Source organism: Aquarana catesbeiana, linkage group LG02, assembly GCF_042186555.1.
Source record: "Aquarana catesbeiana isolate 2022-GZ linkage group LG02, ASM4218655v1, whole genome shotgun sequence".
In the NCBI taxonomy this organism is placed as follows: Eukaryota; Metazoa; Chordata; class Amphibia; order Anura; family Ranidae; genus Aquarana; species Aquarana catesbeiana.
Genome location: NC_133325.1, coordinates 588927706 through 588948862, shown reverse-complemented (window position 1 = coordinate 588948862; position 21157 = coordinate 588927706). Strand labels below are relative to the sequence as shown.

At 43.0% G+C, this 21157-nt stretch overlaps 1 protein-coding gene across 7 annotated transcripts in view; it reads right to left on the bottom strand.

The window, feature by feature from the left end:
* Positions 1-21157, bottom strand: part of PUM1 (pumilio RNA binding family member 1) — a 118266-nt gene that overhangs the window by 61452 nt on the left and 35657 nt on the right. For 5 of the 7 annotated variants that reach the window (XM_073616244.1, XM_073616245.1, XM_073616242.1 and 2 more), the window contains 6 exons: positions 19636-19704; positions 12774-12882; positions 10723-10970; positions 10129-10295; positions 6973-7243; positions 304-397 (listed from right to left, as the gene is read on the bottom strand). In XM_073616244.1, the coding sequence (XP_073472345.1) occupies positions 304-397; positions 6973-7243; positions 10129-10295; positions 10723-10970; positions 12774-12882; positions 19636-19704 (958 nt within the window). The remainder of the gene's footprint in view (positions 1-303; positions 398-6972; positions 7244-10128; positions 10296-10722; positions 10971-12773; positions 12883-19635; positions 19705-21157) is intronic. The other 2 variants (XM_073616243.1, XM_073616246.1) reach the window with 1 other exon arrangement.

Here is a 21157-nt window from a genome sequence, read left to right as displayed (position 1 = left end):
ACAGCCACGCCTGGCCCTGCCCATATGATAGGCAGAACAGTGGCCCAGTGCGGGGCCAGGAGGTGTGGCTGCGAGTGACGGTTACACAGGAGATTGCAGCTCTAATTTAGCGGCGCTCGCTCCTCTTCCCTCAGAGACAGCAGCGATCGGTGTATAACACGCACCCACAATTTTCCCCTTATTTTAAAACAAAATGTGGAAAATTCCAAGGGGTACGATTACTTTTTCAAGGCACTGTAAATTTACCAAACATTTTATGAAAAACTCAAACCAGCACACCTGAGATATCACTTAGTACCTTACCTATGTGCGGTTGGTGCGCTGCTGCTAATGCGTACTGTTGCTGCTGGGCTGCTGTCAGTTGCTGTACTGCAAGAGCATTCGGTCTCTGAAACAACTGTAGCAAAAAAAAAAAAAAAAAAAGTATTGAACATAATATCATACATACAAAAGCAGGAAAACAACTGTACAATTTAACCACTTGACGACCGCCTCACGCCGATTTACGTCGGCAAGGTGGCACGGACAGGCAAAATCACGTATATATACGTGATTTGCCTTCCGCGGGTGGGGGGTCCGATCGGACCCCCCCCCCCCGGTGCCCGAGGCGGTCGTCTTTGGTCCCACGGCGATCGGAGGTGAGGGGGAGGCCATCCGTTCGTGGCCCCCCCCTCGCGATCGCCGCCGGCCAATCAGATAACTTCCTTTGCTGCTGTATGCTAAACAGCAGCAAAGGAAATTATGTCATCTCTCCTCGGCTCGGTATTCCGTTGCAGCGCCGAGGAGAGAAGACATCACTGTGAGTGCACCAACACTACACAACACAGTAGAACATGCCAGGCACACAAAACACCCCGATCCCCCCCCCCCGATCCCCCCCCCCTCCCTGTCACAAACTGACACCAGCAGTTTTTTTTTTTTTTTCTGATTACTGCATTGGTGTCAGTTTGTGACAGTTACAGTGTTGGGACAGTGAATATTACCCCCCTTTAGGTCTAGGATACCCCCCTAACCCCCCCCCCAATAAAGTTTTAACCCCTTGATCACCCCCTGTCACCAGTGTCGCTAAGCGATCATTTTTCTGATCGCTGTATTAGTGTTGCTGGTGACGCTAGTTAGGGAGGTAAATATTTAGGTTCACCGTCAGCGTTTTATAGCGACAGGGACCCCCATATACTATCTAATAAATGTTTTAACCCCTTGATGGCCCCCTAGTTAACCCTTTCACCACTGATCACCGTATAAGTGTTACGGGTGACGCTGGTTAGTTTGTTTATTTTTTTTAGTGTGAGGGCACCCGCCGTTTATTACCGAATAAAGGTTTAGCCCCCTGATCGCCCGGCGGTGATATGCGTCGCCCCAGGCAGCGTCAGATTAGCGCCAGTACCGCTAACACCCACGCACGCAGCATACGCCTCCCTTAGTGGTATAGTATCTGTACGGATCAATATCTGATCCGATCAGATCTATACTAGCGTCCCCAGCAGTTTAGGGTTCCCAAAAACACAGTGTTAGCGGGATCAGCCCAGATACCTGCTAGCACCTGCGTTTTGCCCCTCCGCCCGGCCCAGCTCAGCCCACCCAAGTGCAGTATCGATCGATCACTGTCACTTACAAAACACTAAACGCATAACTACAGCGTTCGCAGAGTCAGGCCTGATCCCTGCGATCGCTAACAGTTTTTTTGGTAGCGTTTTGGTGAACTGGCAAGCACCAGCCCCAGGCAGCGTCAGGTTAGTGCCAGTAGCGCTAACACCCACGCACGCACCGTACACCTCCCTTAGTGGTATAGTATCTGAACTGATCAATATCTGATCTGATCTGATCAGATCTATACTGGCATCCCCAGCAGTTTAGGGTTCCCAAAAACGCAGTGTTAGTGGGATTAGCCCAGATACCTGCTAGCACCTGCGTTTTGCCCCTCCGCCCGGCCCAGCCCACCCAAGTGCAGTATCGATCGATCACTGACACTTACAAAACACTAAATGCATAACTGCAGCGTTCGCAGAGTCAGGCCTGATCACTGCAATCGCTAACAGTTTTTTTGGTAGTATTTTGGTGAACTGGCAAGCACCAGCCCCAAGCAGCGTCAGATTAGCGCCAGTACCGCTAACACCCACGCATGCAGCATACGCCTCCCTTAGTGGTATAGTATCTGAACGGATCAATATCTGATCCGATCAGATCTATACTAGCGTCCCCAGCAGTTTAGGGTTCCCAAAAACGCAGTGTTAGCGGGATCAGCCCAGATACCTGCTAGCACCTGCATTTTGCCCCTCCGCCCGGCCCAGCCCACCCAAGTGCAGTATCGATCGATCACTGTCACTTACAAAACACTAAACTAAACTGCAGCGTTCGCAGAGTCAGGCCTGATCCCTGCGATCGCTAACAGTTTTTTTGGTAGCTTTTTATTGAACTGGCAAGCGCCAGCGGCCTAGTACACCCCGGTCATAGTCAAACCAGCACTGCAGTAACACTTGGTGACGTGGCGAGTCCCATAAGTGCAGTTCAAGCTGGTGAGGTGGCAAGCCCAAGTAGTGTCCCGCTGCCACCAAAAAGACAAACACAGGCCCGTCGTGCCCATAGTGCCCTTCCTGCTGCATTCGCCAATCCTAATTGGGAACCCACCACTTCTGCAGCACCCGTACTTCCCCCATTCACATCCCCAACCAAATGCAGTCGGCTGCATGAGAGGCATTTTCTTTATGTCCTCCCGAGTACCCCTACCCAACGCCTCCCAAAAAAGATGTTGTGTCTGCAGCAAGCGCGGATATAGGCGTGACACCCGCTATTATTGTCCCTCCTGTCCTGACAATCCTGGTCTTTGCATTGGTGAATGTTTTGAACGCTACCATTCACTAGTTGAGTATTAGCGTAGGGTACAGCATTGCACAGACTAGGCACACTTTCACAGGGTCTCCCAAGATGCCATCGCATTTTGAGAGACCCGAACCTGGAACCGGTTACCGTTATAAAAGTTAGTTACAAAAAAAGTGTAAAAAAAAAAAAAATATATATATATAAAATAAAAAAAAATAGTTGTCGTTTTATTGTTCTCTCTCTCTCTATTCTCTCTCTCTTGTTCTGCTCTTTTTTACTGTATTCTATTCTGCAATGTTTTATTGTTATTATGTTTTATCATGTTTGTTTTTCAGGTATGTAATTATTTATACTTTACCGTTTACTGTGCTTTATTGTTAACCATTTTTTTGTCTTCAGGTACGCCATTCACGACTTTGAATGGTTATACCAGAATGATGCCTGCAGGTTTAGGTATCATCTTGGTATCATTCTTTTCAGCCAGCGGTCGGCTTTCATGTAAAAGCAATCCTAGCGGCTAATTAGCCTCTAGACTGCTTTTACAAGCCGTGGGAGGGAATGCCCCCCCCCCCCCCACCGTCTTCCGTGTTTTTCTCTGGCTCTCCTGTCTCAACAGGGAACCTGAGAATGCAGCCGGTGATTCAGCCAGCTGACCATAGAGCTGATCAGAGACCAGAGTGGCTCCAAACATCTCTATGGCCTAAGAAACCGGAAGCTACGAGCATTTTATGACTTAGATTTCGCCAGATGTAAATAGCGCCATTGGGAAATTGGGGAAGCATTTTATCACACCGATCTTGGTGTCATCAGATGCTTTGAGGGCAGGAGGAGAGATCTAGGGTCTAATAGACCCCAATTTTTTCAAAAAAGAGTACCTGTCACTACCTATTGCTATCATAGGGGATATTTACATTCCCCGAGATAACAATAAAAATGATTTAAAAAAAAAAAAAAAAAAAAAAAAAAAAAAAAAAATGAAAGGAACAGTTTAAAAATAAGATAAAAAAGCAAAAAAATAATAAAGAAAAAAAAAAAAAAAAAAAGCACCCCTGTCGCCCCCTGCTCTCGCGCTAAGGCGAACGCAAGCGGCGGTCTGTCGTCAAACGTAAACAGCAATTGCACCATGCATGTGAGGTATCGCCGCGAAGGTTAGATCGAGGGCAGTAATTTTTGCAGTAGACCTCCTCTGTAAATCTAAAGTGGTAACCTGTAAAGGCTTTTAAAGGCTTTTAAAAATGTATTTATTTTGTTGCCACTGCACGTTTGTGCGCAATTTTAAAGCATGTCATGTTTGGTATCCATGTATTCGGCCTAAGATCATCTTTTTTATTTCATCAAACATTTGGGCAATATAGTGTGTTTTAGTGCATTAAAATTTAAAAAAGTGAGTTTTTTCCCCAAAAAATGCGTTTGAAAAATCGCTGCGCAAATACTGTGTGAAAAAAAAAAATGAAACACCCACCATTTAAATCTGTAGGGCATTTGCTTTAAAAAAAAATATATAATATTTGGGGGTTCAAAGTAATTTTTTTGGAAAAAAAAATATCTTTTTCATGTAAACAAAAAGTGTCAGAAAGGGCTTTGTCTTCAAGTGGTTAGAAGAGTGAGTGATGTGTGACATAAGCTTCTAAATGTTGTGCATAAAATGCCAGGACAGTTCAAAACCCCCCCAAATGACCCCATTTTGGAAAGTAGACACCCCAAGCTATTTGCTGAGAGGCATGTCGAGTCCATGGAATATTTTATATTGCGACACAAGTTGCGGGAAAGAGACAAATTTTTTTTTTTTTGCACAAAGTTGTCACTAAATGATATATTGCTCAAACATGCCATGGGAATATGTGAAATTACACCCCAAAATACATTCTGCTGCTTCTCCTGAGTACGGGGATACCACATGTGTGAGACTTTTTGGGAGCCTAGCCGCGTACGGGACCCTGAAAACCAAGCACCGCCTTCAGGCTTTCTAAGGGCGTGAATTTTTGATTTCACTCTTCACTGCCTATCACAGTTTCGGAGGCCATGGAAAGCCCAGGTGGCACAAAACCCCCCCAAATGACCCCATTTTGGAAAGTAGACACCCCAAGCTATTTGCTGAGAGGTATAGTGAGTATTTTGCAGACCTCACTTTTTGTCACAAAGTTTTGAAAATTGAAAAAAGAAAAAAAAAAAAGTTTTTTCTTGTCTTTCTTCATTTTCAAAAACAAATGAGAGCTGCAAAATACTCACCATGCCTCTCAGCAAATAGCTTGGGGTGTCTACTTTCCAAAATGGGGTCATTTGGGGGGGTTTTGTGCCACCTGGGCATTCCATGGCCTCCGAAACTGTGATAGGCAGTGAAGAGTGAAATCAAAACTTTACACCCTTAGAAATCCTGAAGGCGGTGCTTGGTTTTCGGGGCCCCGTACGCGGCTAAGCTCCCAAAAAGTCCCACACATGTGGTATCCCCATACTCAGGAGAAGCAGCTAAATGTATTTTGGGGTGCAATTCCACATATGCCCATGGCCTGTGTGAGCAATATATCATTTAGTGACAACTTTTTGTAAATATTTTTTTTTTTTTTTTTTGTCATTATTCAATCACTTGGGACAAAAAAAATAAATATTCAATGGGTTCAACATGCCTCTCAGCAATTTCCTTGGGGTGTCTACTTTCCAAAATGGGGTCATTTGGGGGGGTTTTGTACTGCCCTGCCATTTTAGCACCTCAAGAAATGACATAGGCAGTCATAAACTAAAAGCTGTGTAAATTACAGAAAATGTACCCTAGTTTGTAGACGCTATAACTTTTGCGCAAACCAATAAATATATGCTTATTGACATTTTTTTTTACCAAAGACATGTGGCCGAATACATTTTGGCCTAAATGTATGACTAAAATTTAGTTTATTGGATTTTTTTTATAACAAAAAGTAGAAAATATCATTTTTTTTCAAAATTTTCGGTCTTTTTCCGTTTATAGCGCAAAAAATAAAAACTGCAGAGGTGATCAAATACCATCAAAAGAAAGCTCTATTTATGGGAAGAAAAGGACGCAAATTTCGTTTGGGTACAGCATTGCATGACCGCGCAATTAGCAGTTAAAGCGACGCAGTGCCAAATTGGAAAAAGACCTCTGGTCCTTAGGCAGCATAATGGTCCGGGGCTCAAGTGGTTAACCACAGCCCCGGAAGGTTTTACCCCCTTAATGACCAGGCCATTTTTTTGCAATATGGCATTGCGTTACTTGCGTAACGGACAATTGCGCCATCGTGCGACGTTGTACCCAAATAAAATTGATGTCCTTTTTATCCTCACAAATAGAGCTTTCTTTTGGTGGTACTTGATCATCTCTGCATTTTATTTTTTGTGCTATAAACGAAAAAATAAGGGAGCGACAATTTTGGAAAAAAAAAAAAAAAAAAAAAAAAATTTACTTTCTGCTATAAAACATATCCAAAAAATAAATTAAAAAATGAAGAAAAAAATCTAGTTTCTTAATCAATTTGGTGAAAAAAAATTCCCAATAAACGTATATTGATTGGTTTGCACAAACTTTAGCATCTACAAACTATGAGATATTTTTATGGAATTTATATATTATTCTTTTTTTTACTAGTAATTGCTGCTATTTTTAGTGGGACTGCGACATTGCTGTAGACAAAATCGGACACCTGACACTTTTTTGGGAACCACTGACACCAATATAGTGATCAATGCAAAAAAATATGCACTGTTACTGTACTAATGACACTGGCAGGGAAGGGGTTAACATCAGGGAAGATCAAAGGGTTAAGTGTCTCCCTAAGGGGTGCTTGCTAACTGTGTGGGGATTGCTCTGACTGGATAAAGACAGATTGGTGTTCCTGCTTAGCAGGAACACAAGATCTCCATCAGCCTCCCTGTCTGAATGGCGATCTGCCTTGTTCAAATGGGCAGATCGCCGGTCTGCCTCTCTGGGGAATGATCGCGGGTGGCCAGCGGACACTGGGTCTGCTAGACTCGCTGATTGGCATCCCTTGTGTCCAATCAGGGTGTGGTCACACCTCCGGCGGCGCGCACGCGCCCCCAGTGGCTATTGTACGTAATAACGTACAGATACGTGATTTCACTCAATACAGCCGACCTGCCACAGTAAATGGTCTTTAGGTGGTTAATGCACACTAGATGTACCTGCTGTTGAGAATTATAATCAAAGAGGCCAACTGTGGTAGCTCCTGAATCAACTTGAACTTGGTTGCCCTGGTAGTCAAATTGTAGAGGTTCCATGCCAACATGCTCCATGGGATCCAGCTGAACACTTTGAGACTCCATGCCACCGAAGTCCTCCACTGGCTTTGCTCCATTGCTGTTGGTCAATTGAGCAAGTCCCTCAGAGCCATTCTGACTTGGTCCAAGAAGATCCACCTCACTTGCAGAGTTCTGGCAGTTACCTGGGGTACGGCTGAAAGGAAAACACAGTTACTAAAATATAAAAACACGTTCATTTTTAAGCCATGTAGAAAATATTTCCATTAAAGTGTCCCTAAACCCACATAAAAAAAAAAAATATATATATATATATATAAACAAATGCTGTATATACCTATTCAGTCACTATGAGGTTTCCTGTATCCTGCAAAAAAACCTGGTTGATCCTGCTGTTCTCCATCTCCACCTTCATGTCCCCAATTCAGCTAGGGATTTTGCAGCTGTAGTAGCAATTCTGCACATGCTCAGTTTTCCGTGAGTTTCTATGCTGATCATTTTCTCCCTATCATATCTGAGCAGCCCATGAGACTATAGAGTCACACATGTGTACGTATACAGTGGTAAATGACAGCTCCCTCCTCCATGCCCACTAACCAGCTAACACACAATGGAGGCAGGATATTACATTTAGATTAGGAGGGAGGTGAAGCCACCATTAATCTAAGGCTTCATACACACGGACGTTATAACACCGTTTTTTTTTTTTAGCTTTTTCTGCTGCTTAAGAATGCCACTCCATGTTATTCAATGGGCTCATACACACCATGGCGTTTTTGAGCTGTAACAGGCATGGTTGTTTTTAAGCTCCAAAAAAAAACAAAAACAAAACCAGCGCGTTCTGAGGCTCCAGCGCTAGAGCTGTTTTGATGCCGAAAAAAGCTAAAAAACGAGCATTAGCGCTATACCGGCGTTTTTTTAGCGTCAGCGTTTTTAAGCTGTAAAAATGTTTATATGGGTAATTTGGGAGTGGGAAAATAGCAGAGGGATGTGTTACTTAAAAAAACAACAAGCCTTAGCTTTAACGCTTACAAACGACTATAAACGCACATTGACGCCAAATCAAAACGCTAATAAAATCGCGTTTTTAACGCTGCTTTTTTTTTCCAGGCATGGTTACTAGCTTTACAGCCTGTTTTTTAAAACGTCTGTGTATATGAGGCCTTAGACACAGGCTGGAGGAGCCCTCACTTGATCGGCAGGGCCAATCACATCGCCCATGTCCTGATCTGTGATGTGCTGTGTCCGAGACACAACCTGTGACTGGCAGAAATCCACCAATGCCATGGTTTTGCCAAAAACTAATTGATTTCAAATATATATTTGTATGCCACTGTAAAATGTTTATTAATAGGCTCTGGAAAACAGAGTGACAATAAATGTTTTTTTATTATTTTGAACATGTGACTAGCAGCAGAGGACTATAAGCTACTCCTGCTTATGTTTCCTGCAGACAGGCTGGGAAAAATTTGGGTCATGTGGTAGCTGTATAGGATTTCGATTAGGAAAAAGGTACTTAGGTTTTTTTTTTAAATTACAGTGCCACCATCCATACACAAATAGAAGGGACGATGTAAATTAAAGTGTGTGTTTTTAGTATCACTTTATGGGAACCCTATCATGATGGAAACAGGGAGGCTGCCATTTGCCAACTCCATTCTAACACCACAGGCTGCTCCAGTGTTTACATGTATTCTGACAAAATCAGTCTTGTGCTGGCCGTGATTCCTCAATTTGTCCACATAGGCCTCAAAAAAAAAAAAAAAGTCACATACAGAGGCTCTTTATAGAGTACATTCAAGCGCTTTTTTTTTGCCTTCAGTATCTCAGGGTAACACAATGATTAATCTAGACAAGTGTCCAAATGCCCTTTTTTCCCCAGTTAATCAATATACATAATACTGAGCTGGCCCTTTATTATTTATAACTGCTCAATAACACAAACGGCTAATAAAACTCAAAACAATAACACAAAGCTGAAACTCAAAACAATCCAACATTGTCAGAGGATGTGCTGTTGAACAAAACATTAACAGGGATTGTGGCAGATTAAATCAGAGCCCTAAGCAAAAAAAAAAAAAAAAAAAAAAAAAAAGCAAGTTTGTGTTAGGCTAGGTTCACACACATATGCAGCTCTGTGAGAAGCGCTTTGAGCAGGCATGGCAGCCCATTAATTTAAATGTAGATTCACTGAATACAATACTGCTGGTGATGCGATTCAAGGCTGAAAACCAATGATCGTGGCTGGGATGTGCAGTCCCTTAATACTTTTAACATTGATAGACATATGCTGGCAACTGGGTGGACTCAGTTGAAAATTTTTATTGGCTAACACAAGTACATCCAGGAAAACAATGCTAACATGTTTCGGCTGCTGTGGCCTTACTCATAGCATGGTAGGAGTAAGGCCACAGCTGCTGAAAAGCGTTAGCATTGTTTTACTGAATGTACTTGTGTAGCCAACGCTTTTCAGCAGCTGTGGCCTTACCCCTACCATGCTATGAGTAAGGCCACAGCAGCCGAAACATGTTAGCATTGTTTTCCTGAATGTACTTGTGCAGTCAATAAAGATTTTCAACATTGGGGTCCACGAGTTGCCGGCTTAGATCAACATTTATCTGAATGGGCTGCCTGGCCTCCTGAAACAGAGGGAAAAGGTTCCTGCAGCCCGCACATGAACCACAAATGCAGTTTGATTCCCAGTGCGGGTGCAATTTCCAGTGCATGCGGCGTGCCATTAGGATTAATGGCACCCACATGCATCCAACGCTTTTTTCTGTGCAGGTGGTTGTGGCTGCGGGAACAGGTACAGAGGCGAAGTGGGAACCACCCACACAGATACCAACCTAGCTTTAAGTACTGTGGGTTTCTAAACAGGGTTACATAAATCTATGGGCAGAAAACGCATGTAACACACACTTGAAAGTTACAAAAATCAGTGGCAGCAGTAATATCACACGTACAGCATGGATTACAGCACAGTAGAAAACATGAAAAAAATATTCAAGAAAAAAAAAAAAACACAGCTTTTATTCTTTCAAAAATCATACAAATTTAGTAAAAAATAATTGAGGTTCATACCTAAAATCCTTTACATCAACATCAATCCCGTTCTGGACTGGCATCCCATTAGCCTTATCCATAGGGTCACCTTCCTCCTTCAGGTCTCCTAATTTATCCCCTTCATAGACTCCTTTGCTTTTTTTATCCACTTTGTCATTTTCTTCTCCTTCGGAATCACGAGGGCCCTAAAAGATCAAACTTTTTTTAAAACAGATTAAAACAACCACAGAGGTTCAACCCAAAACTGTCTCGCAACTTATGTTCAAACTACACATTTTCTAAGCCTTCAATAGTTTTGTAGCTGACATTTGGGCGATCATAAACCTTGAGAAAAAAAATTCCTAATTAATATGGCATCAGAAACCATAAATGTGACATCCAGAAAAAAAACTGGCAAGACCAAAAATGTTGCTACTATAAAATATAATTACTAATTTTTAGTTCTGGAGCACTAGCAATATTTCAGCAAAAAAATATAGTGTTTATAATGGGAGCTCAGAAGTTTTTATGTTAACACAATATGGCTTTCACACAGTCAAACTCACAACCTAAAGGGCGAACTAACAATGTTCAAGACTGACTGTGCATCCCTGCAGCCATCTTTATTTTTACCTGCATTTTTCTATATCTTGGCAATCGAAGGGCTCCCCCCCTTGTTTGTATTAAGGGAGAGGCACTTACAAATCCTCCTTTTCTCATGCAGTTGTCTCCAGGAGAGGAGCTGAGGACGTACTCCACCATACTGACTCCCAAGCCTCCACTTTCAGAACGAGGGGAGAGCACAGAGTTAACTTCACTGCCAACATGAAATCCTTGACCAGGCCTCCTCTGGACCATGATAGGCTGGGAGACTGAATGATCTAGAAAAAAGGAAAAAATGAATGCATTAGAAAAATGAAATAAATATTTCTTTCAAAGCTGGCGTTATACATTAAATATTCTGGCTCTCTTACACTCTCCTAAACCCAACTGTGGTGCCGTTTGGGCATTGGAAGACAAAGGAGCGATCTACACAGACAATCCTGACATGTGCAAATCTAAGGGAAAACAATGATCAGGCAATGCTATTTTAACTGCCTAGGGATGTAGAAGGCAGGTTTTAGATTGCTAAAAATGGTTGCATTAGGAGACTTATCTAGTCTCCATGGTCACATTTAATTTACTACCAAGGAAGGACGTTCCTGCTGTCAAAGGTTGCTAACATTACTCAGTTCATTCACTTACATGGCAAGAAATCCTTACGAACATAAACAAAGGTAGGAACATGGGGAAAAGGTGCTTTGCCAGGAGGGAGTGTATGCTCACCCCTCCCCTTTCAGGTCTGGGGTGGAACCTCACGCTATCTATTTTATGCATAGGGTTCCCCTTTAATTTCCATATGAATGTGGGGAAGGGAGGAGGAACTGTTTTTTTTTTTTTGCGCCTGAGGTCCCCATTAAAATTCATAACAGACCTGAAGGACCTGGTATAAATATTGGGGGTACCCCTGCAGCTATTTTTATTCTATGCAAGACTCCCCCCCCCCAACCAACAACACGAACACATGCACGCACGACCCTTATCGGAACACAGCTTGCATACACAGACCAGGAAAAGGGGGGAGGTAATCTCTTCCCCACATTTATGGCCCAGTGGTTGTGGGGGTCTGTTGTCAATGGTCTTTATCAGAAATAATAAGGGTACCCCCAGATACCAGCCCCCCATGTGAATAGAGTAGTATATAGTACCCAAACTCATTTACAAAAAATAAATAAATAAAAAAAGTCCCACGATGTACATGAACCGTCAACAAGGTCATCAGGGGATGAGGATCCAAGTCACAATGTCAGAGGCCCACTGAAGCAGTCATTAAGGTCATATATGCATTGGCGGACACTCATCTCTGACATGTTGCAGGACGGATCTATTATAGAATTTCATGGGGTCATACCAATCCTTGTTTGACAATCACTTGACTTTTAGCCTAGAACAGTGTTTTTCAACCTTTTTTCAGTCAAGGCACCCTTTAAATTTCTACACATTGTTAAAGCACCCCATTCAAATATGTATAAAACTAAACAAATAGTTAAGCATATTGCAGCAATAGCCACACACGCAAGACACCCAAAATTAGAGGCAATTTATTCTTTCAAGCCAAATAAACTTTTGCACACTGCTACTGACTAGTATTCCACCATTTCTTCTTCCTCGTTTTCGCTCCCCCATGCAGCCGGCACCTTAGTACTGACAGAAAGGAGGGGGGTAAAACAACAATGCAGTTTGATCCACCCGCTGGCTTGTACAAAATTTTTGGGCAATTTAGGCATTTTGTCAAGGCGTCCCTGAAGAACCCAGGGGGCACCCTCTGGTTGAAAAAGACTGGCCTAGAATGGCCATTTTTTTTTTTTTTTTTTTAAACATTTAGTTCCAATTAACTTCCAGCAGGGTTCGGATTCGGCACCCGAACTTTCATAATGTTTGCTGAACCCTGCTTGAACTGAACCCAGATGTCTGGCTCTTCACTACCACTGAAAATGCAACAGGTTGTTCTTTACTCAAACTACCAAGTTACCACATTATACTCTGAACAAAATAGCAAATCATTTCTAAAATACTGGTGGCAGCACACTTTATGCACATAGCAGCAAGACCATAAATCAGCAACAAAGTTATATTTAACTTACCAGATGCCCCCCATGCACTCTCTCTCCACTGATCCCCCAGAAAAATGCCTTTTGGTCCATCCTTGTTGGAGTCATCACTCTCCCAGAATTTTTTGCCGGGCAACATTTGCTTGGGGGACAAAGTTTTTTTATTTTACTAGCACCAAAAATACAAGAATCGCTACGGTTATACATATTAAAATAGCTTCCAATCTCCATTTACCAAACAAAACATCTTCATGATATCAAGCCAGCTTCTGAATTTTTTTTTTTTTTTGCAAAGATGGGATGGCATTTCCTGTACACTAGGTTAATTCTTATTGTTTGCTACTGTTCACTGGGCGGAATACCTTGCTACAATATTCTGAATGACTGACCTAGAACAATTATGCATATAAGGCTTCTAATTTTTCTGACTTTGCTATTCTGCACACTTTTACAGTGCCTTAGAACAGCCTACAATCTACCTAAAAGCCAGTCAATGAGCATTTTCAAAATGCAGTCACCAATAGCAGCCCCCCCTCTCTTAGGATTGGCATCCTTTAAAGCATCGGTCGCCAACCGGATGATGGTCCATGAGCTTTGTGTGTATAAGGCAGCAGTGTGATCCAGGGGGAGAGGCGCAGAGAGCCAGAGCATTGTGTGTATAAGGCATGTTAAAACCATGTTAGTAGTCCATGGGATTCAAAAATTGTGAGTTTAGTGGTCTGTGAGGTTCGAAAGGTTGGCGACCACTGCTTTAAAGGCAGCACTTTTCTTCTTTGTGACACCACCATTAAACTCTACATCTCCCTGCAAACAGAATGCCAAGGAACCCAAGGGCCCACTCCACCTGCTCACCTGGATGATATCAATAACCTCAGGCCTATGCCATATGGCTAACCATTTTCCTGGCTCACAGCCATCCCTTTCCTGTTTTTCCTTTATTTTTCTGTGCATTCAGGGTGTGAAGTAGCACTACTTTATTCTTACAGGAGCAAGGTTACAGGCTACTGTTTTTCAAAAGAGTCAGTCCATTCATGACCAACACGTCAGTTTTTGCAACAGTCTTTGAAAACTAGTGGTCATCTACCTAAAATGCAGGCTGTCCAAATTATTTGCTCTGCGGCTTGCCTAACAATGCACAGCAACTGTTCAATTTCTCTTCACTCATGAACCCCTGACAACATGCACCATTTAACCCTATTCATTTTAGAAGGAAAGTTAGTCAAACTTGACATACTATATATGGGCTTTGAATTGAAGTGAATAGAGTGGAGGCAAGCAAACACCAGGATAAGATGTCAGAAGTGAGAATATCTAGAATAGTTCCTGCGCAATGCTGGGTAGGCTGCAAGCAACTACATTTAGTTGGGGGGGGGGGGGGGGGAGACACACACCCCTTAGGGAAAGGGAGGAGGCCCCAAGGAGGATGAGCAGACTAAATGTGCCCTAAACTACAATACAGTTGCCCTTTAATAAAAATGATAGTCTTTCATCAATAGACAAAAGACATTTTATAGACAAAGAATCGTTAACCACTTCAGCCCCGGAAGGATTTACCCCCTTCCTGACCAGAGCACTTTTTACAATTCGGCACTGCGTCGCTTTAACTGCTAATTGCGCGGTCATGCAATGCTCTACCCAAACGAAATTTGCGTCCTTTTCTTCCCACAAATAGAGCTTTCTTTTGATGGTATTTGATCACCTCTGCCGTTTTTATTTTTTGCGCTATAAACGGAAAAAGACTGAAAATTTTGAAAAAAAATGATATTTTCTACTTTTTGTTATAAAAAAAATCCAATAAACTAAATTTTAGTCATACATTTAGGCCAAAATGTATTCGGCCACATGTCTTTGGTAAAAAAAATGTCAATAAGCGTATATTTATTGGTTTGCGCAAAAGTTATAGCGTCTACAAACTAGGGTACATTTTCTGTAATTTACACAGCTTTTAGTTTATGACTGCCTATGTCATTTCTTGAGGTGCTAAAATGGCAGGGCAGTACAAACCCCCCCCAAATGACCCCATTTTGGAAAGTAGACACCCCAAGGAAATTGCTGAGAGGCATGTTGAACCCATTGAATATTTATTTTTTTTGTCCCAAGTGATTGAATAATGACAAAAAAAAAAAAAAAAAAAAAATTTACAAAAAGTTGTCACTAAATGATATATTGCTCACATAGGCCATGGGCATATGTGGAATTGCACCCCAAAATACATTCAGCTGCTTCTCCTGAGTACGGGGATACCACATGTGTGGCACTTTTTGGGAGCCTAGCCGCGTACGGGGCCCCGAAAACCCAGCACCACCTTCAGGATTTCTAAGGGCATACATTTTTGATTTCACTCCTCACTACCTATCACAGTTTTGAAGGCCATAAAATGCCAAGATGGCACAACCCCCCCCAAATGACCCCATTTTGGAAAGTAGACACCCCAAGCTATTTGCTGAGAGGCATGGTGAGTATTTTGCAGCTCTCATTTGTTTTGAAAATGAAGAAAGACCAGAAAAAAATTTTTTTTTTTTTCTTTTTTCAATTTTCAAAACCTTGTGACAAAAAGTGAGGTCTGCAAAATACTCACTATACCTCTCAGCAAATAGCTTGGGGTGTCTACTTTCCAAAATGGGGTCATTTGGGGGGTTTTGTGCCACCTGGGCATTCATGGCCTCCGAAACTGTGATAGGCAGTGAAGAGTGAAATCAAAAATTTACGGCCTTAGAAAGCCTGAAGGCGGTGCTTGGTTTTCGGGGTCCCGTACGCGGCTAGGCTCCCAAAAAGTCCCACACATGTGGTATCCCCGTACTCAGGAGAAGCAACAGAATTTATTTTGGGGTGTAATTTCACAAATCCCCATGGCGTGTTTGAGCAATATAACATTTAGTGACAACTTTGTGCAAAAAAAAAAAAAAAAAAAAAAAATTTGTCTCTTTCCCGCAACTTGTGTCACAATATAAAATATTCCATGGACTCGACATGCCTCTCAGCAAATAGCTTGGGGTGTCTACTTTCCAAAATGGGGTCATTTGGGGGGGTTTGAACTGTCCTGGCATTTTATGCACAACATTTAGAAGCTTATGTCACACATCACCCACTCTTCTAACCACTTGAAGACAAAGCCCTTTCTGACACTTTTTGATTACATGAAAAAATTATTTTTTTTGCAAGAAAATTACTTTGAACCCCCAAACATTATATATTATTTTAAAGCAAATGCCCTACAGATTAAAATGGTGGGTGTTTCATTTTTTTTTTTCACACAGTAATTGCGCAGCGATTTTTCAAACGCATTTTTTGTGGAAAAAACACACTTTTTTAAATTTTAATGCACTAAAACACACTATATTGCCCAAATGTTTGATGAAATAAAAAAGATGATCTTAGGCCGAGTACATGGATACCAAACATGACATGCTTTTACAATTGCGCACAAACGTGCAGTGGCAACAAAATTAATACATTTTAAAAGCCTTTAAAAGCCTTTACAGGTTACCACTTTAGATTTACAGAGGAGGTCTACTGCTAAAATTACTGCCCTCGATCTGACCTTCGCGGTGATACCTCACATGCATGGTGCAATTGCTGTTTACATTTGACGCCAGACCGACGCTTGCGTTCGCCTTAGCGCGAGAGCAGGGGGGACAGGGGTGCTTTTTTTTTTTTTTTTTTTTCCTTTATTATTTTTTTGCTTTTTTATCTTATTTTTAAACTGTTCCTTTCATATTTTTTTTTAAATCATTTTTATTGTTATCTCAGGGAATGTAAATATCCCCTATGATAGCAATAGGTAGTGACAGGTACTCTTTTTTGAAAAAATTGGGGTCTATTAGACCCTAGATTTCTCCTCTGCCCTCAAAGCATCTGACCACACCAAGATTGGTGTGATAAATGCTTTCCCAATTTCCCAATGGCGCTGTTTACATGCGGCGAAATCTAAGTCCTAAAATGCTCGTAGCTTCGGTTTCTTAGGCCATAGAGATGTTTGGAGCCACTCTGGTCTCTGATCAGCTCTATGGTCAGCTGCTGAATCACCGGCTGCATTCTCAGGTTCCCTGTTGAGACAGGAGAGCCAGAGAAAAACACGGAAGACGGTGGGGGGGGGGGGGGGGGGCATTCCCTCCCACTGCTTGTAAAAGCAGTCTAGAGGCTAATTAGCCACGAGGATTGCTTTTACATGAAAGCCGACCGCTGGCTGAAAAGAATGATACCAAGATGATACCTAAACCTGCAGGCATCATTCTGGTATAACCACTCAAAGTCGTGAATGGCGTACCTGAAGACAAAAAAATGGTTAACAATAAAGCACAGTAAACGGTAAAGTATAAAAAATTGCATACCTGAAAAGCAAACATGATAAAACATAATAACAATAAAACATTGCAGAATAGAATACAGTAAAAAAGAGCAGAACACCAGAGAGAGAATAGAGAGAGAGAGAACAATAAAACGACAACTATTTTTTTTTATTTTTGTTTGTGTTTTTTTTTTTTTTTTACACTTTTTTTTTGTAACTGTAACTTTTATAACTGTAACCGGTTCCAGGTTCGGGTCTCTCAAAATGCGATGGCATCTTGGGAGACCCTGTGAAAGTGTGCCTAGTCTGTGCAATGCTGTACCCTACGCTAATACTCAACTAGTGAATGGTAGCGTTCAAACATTCACCAATGCAAAGACCAGGATTATCAGGACAGGAGGGACAATAATAGCGGGTGTCACGTCTATATACGCGCTTGCTGCAGACACATCTTTTTTGGGGGGGTTCATTGGGTAGGGGTACTCGGGAGGACATATAAATGCCTCTCATGCAGCCGACTGCATTTGGTTGGGGATGTGAATGGGGGAAATACGGGCGCTGCAGAAGTGGTGGGTTCCCATTAGGATTGGCGAATGCAGCAGGAAGGGCATTATGGGCACGACGGGCCTGTGTTTGTCTTCTTCTTGGTGGCAGCGGGACACTACTTGTGCTTGCCACCTCACCAGCTTGAACTGCACTTATGGGACTCGCCACGTCACCAAGTGTTACTGCAGTGCTGGTATGACTACGACTGGGGTGTACTAGGCCGCTGGCGCTTGCCAGTTCACCAAAACGCTACAAAAAAAAGTGACAGTGATCGATCGATACTGCACTTGGGTGGGCTGGGCTGGGCCGGGCGGAGGGGCAAAACGCAGGTGCTAGCAGGTATCTGGGCTGATCCCACTAACACTGCGTTTTTGGGAACCCTAAACTGCTGGGGATGCTAGTATAGATCTGATCGGATCAGATATTGATCCGATCAGATACTATACCACTAAGGGAGGTGTACGGTGCGTGCGTGGGTGTTAGTGGTACTGGCGCTAATCTGACGCTGCTTGGGGCTGGTGCTTGCCAGTTCACCAAAATGCTACCAAAAAAACTGTTAGCGATCGCAGGGATCAGGCCTGACTCTGTGAACGCTGCAGTTATGCGTTTAGTGTTTTGTAAGTGACAGTGATCGATCGATACTGCACTTGGGTGGGCTGGGCGGAGGGGCAAAACGCAGGTGCTAGCAGGTATCTGGGCTGATCCCGCTAACACTGCGTTTTTGGGAACCCTAAACTGCTGGGGACGCTAGTATAGATCTGATCGGATCAGATATTGATGCGTTCAGATACTATACCACTAAGGGAGGTGTACGGTGCGTGTACGGTGCGTGCGTAGGTGTTCGCGGTACTGGCGCTAATCTGACGCTGCCTGGGGCGACGCATATCACCGCCGGGCGATCAGGGGCTAAATCTTTATTCAGTAATAAACGGCGGGTGCCCTGACACTAAAAAAAATAAACTAACCAGCGTCACCCGTAACAGTTATACGGTGATCAGTGGTGAAAGGGTTAACTAGGGGGCAATCAAGGGGTTAAAACATTTATTAGGTAGTATATGGGGGTCCCTGTCGCTATAAAACGCTGACAGCGAACCTAAATATTTACGTTCCTAACTAGCGTCACCAGCGACACTAATACAGCGATCAGAAAAATGATCGCTTAGCGACACTGGTGACAGGGGGTGATCAAGGGGTTAAAACTTTATTAGGGGGGGTTAGGGGGGTACCCTAGACCTACAGGGGGGTAATACTAACTGTCCTACCACTGCTAACTGTCACAAACTGACACCATGCAGTAATCAGGAAAAAAACAAAACAAAACAAAAAACCTGCTTGCTGTCAGTTTGTGACAGGGGGGGGGGGGTGATTGGGGGGGGATCGGGGGGGGATCGGGGGTGTTTAGTGTGCCTGGCATGTTCTACTGTGTTGTGTGTGTGTTGGTGCACTTACATGTCTTCTCTCCTCGGTGCTGGAACGGAAACTGGCCAGCCGAGGAGAGATGACATCACATCCTCTGCCTCTGTGTACTATACAGAGGCAGGGGATGTTTCTCATTGGCTGGGAGCGATCGCGAGGGGGGGGCCACGATCGGATGGTCTCCCCCTCGTCTCTCAACTCTCCCAGCCAAACGCCGACCGCCGCTGGCACCGGGGGGGGGTCCGATCGGACCCCCCGCCCGCGGGAAGGCAATCACGTACCAGGTACGTGATTTTGCCTGCCCGTGCCGCTCTGCTCACGTATATATGCGTGAGGCGGTCGGCAAGTGGTTAAAGATATTATTCAGATAAAACTATGCCTTATGCAACCTCAGCACCCCCCCTATAATTATGGGAACAACTGATGTTCAATGTGAAACCACAGGCCAGGGGTTTCTAATCCCATTCAACAAAAAGACTCCTAAGAAAGTACACACACTCAGAAGCAGAGTTTACCGAATTCTAGCTGATCAATATCAGATTAAAAAAGGCAAATGGAGTGGACTTTCCTGGATATAATTTCTAGATCGCTAATTCAACTGGGTATTTGGAGTTGCTAATTGACAGTTCGCATTTGCATACTTACTTCTCCCATTGCTCTTCCTTCAAGTGCAAGAGCCTGAAAGTCATGATTTAATTCATCCATCGAACGCACCTATAAAAGACATAAAAATCTATTTTTGTTGAACCTGGTTTAACATGTTAAAGTAACTGCTACAATGTTAAATGGATAGTCCAGGGTTTATTGGTTCCATTGATGCCGAGTCACTACTGCTCCTACCAAAAGGGGCAGACCCCAAACCTCTAAGACCAAAATGAAGGAGGCGGCTGTAGTCTTGGGGTCTTTGAAGCTGGTCAAGCATCCTAGTGCTACACCCCCTATGGCTGGATTTTGCAGGGGTACTTTAAAGCTGATTTCCAGCTTTACTGTCACATTAAATAGTCAGTTTTGCAGAAAAAAAAAAAAAAAAAAAAAAAACCCTATCGCCTACACCAGGGGTCTCCAAACTTTCTAAACAAAGGGCCAATTTATTGTCCTTCAGACTTTAGGGGGGGCCATACTGTGGCCAGTGGTAGCTGAAATTTTATTGGCATCAGTGGGAGTAAACATTGCCACATTTGGAATTATGGGGGAGGAGCAGTGCCCTATCATTGGGAGGAATAGTGCCCCATTATTGGTGTCAGTGGGTGATATTGCGCTTTATTGTTGGTGTCAGTTGACAGAAAATATCTTAAATCAGTGGGAGGAGTAGTGCCCCAAGGGCCGGATAAAGGCAGGCAAAGGGCCGCAGTTTAGAGACCGCTGTCATACCTGTATTTAGGGTATAATATGTAACTATGCAGCAGCCCCCACCTCAGGAATCAGAAGCCCACATGCAAGGGTGCCCACATCAGGGCTTCACAGGACCCTGCAAGGCAGAGTAGCCACCCAAAAGATGAAAACACAGGAAATCCCATTTTCACAGGAGAGGCTGAATGCAAAAGAGTGAAAACACAGCAAGCATTGTAAAAGCTTATTTTTTTGTGATTTGGAGGGTTTAATACCACTTTAAAAATGGTTTTCCATTTTTTTCTAATATAGGACAAGTACTATACAATTGCATAATTTTTTTCCACTTTGTCTTGGGTTTAGGCCTTATCTACGCTTTCCATCTTTTTTGGATGGTGTTAGATAATGGCAGGGTGGGCATTGGGTTTGTGTTATATGTGATATATGTTCATACACATTGAGCTTATTTAGTGTTTCTTTGATAGGTTTTCCTAAATGTTTTGTTTAAAATGCATTATATCACACTGGGATTCTTTGTCTCGGTATCAAATCTTCCATGGTTTCAATGGGGTCACATGATCAAGCAAATTTTTCCATCATGTCATGGAACGTCCGTGGCCTTAATTCTAAATTTAAGAGAGCGCTGTTTTTCCTTTATTTAAAAACCCACTCTCCACATATGGTGTTACTGCAAGAAATGTTTATGGGCAATAAGTTGCTGACACTTAAGAAACCTTAGGCCCCTTTCACACTGGGGCGGTGGGGGCGTCGGCGGTAAAACAGCGCTATTTTTAGCGCTGTTTTACCGTCGTTTTTGCAGCTGTATTCGGCCGCTAGC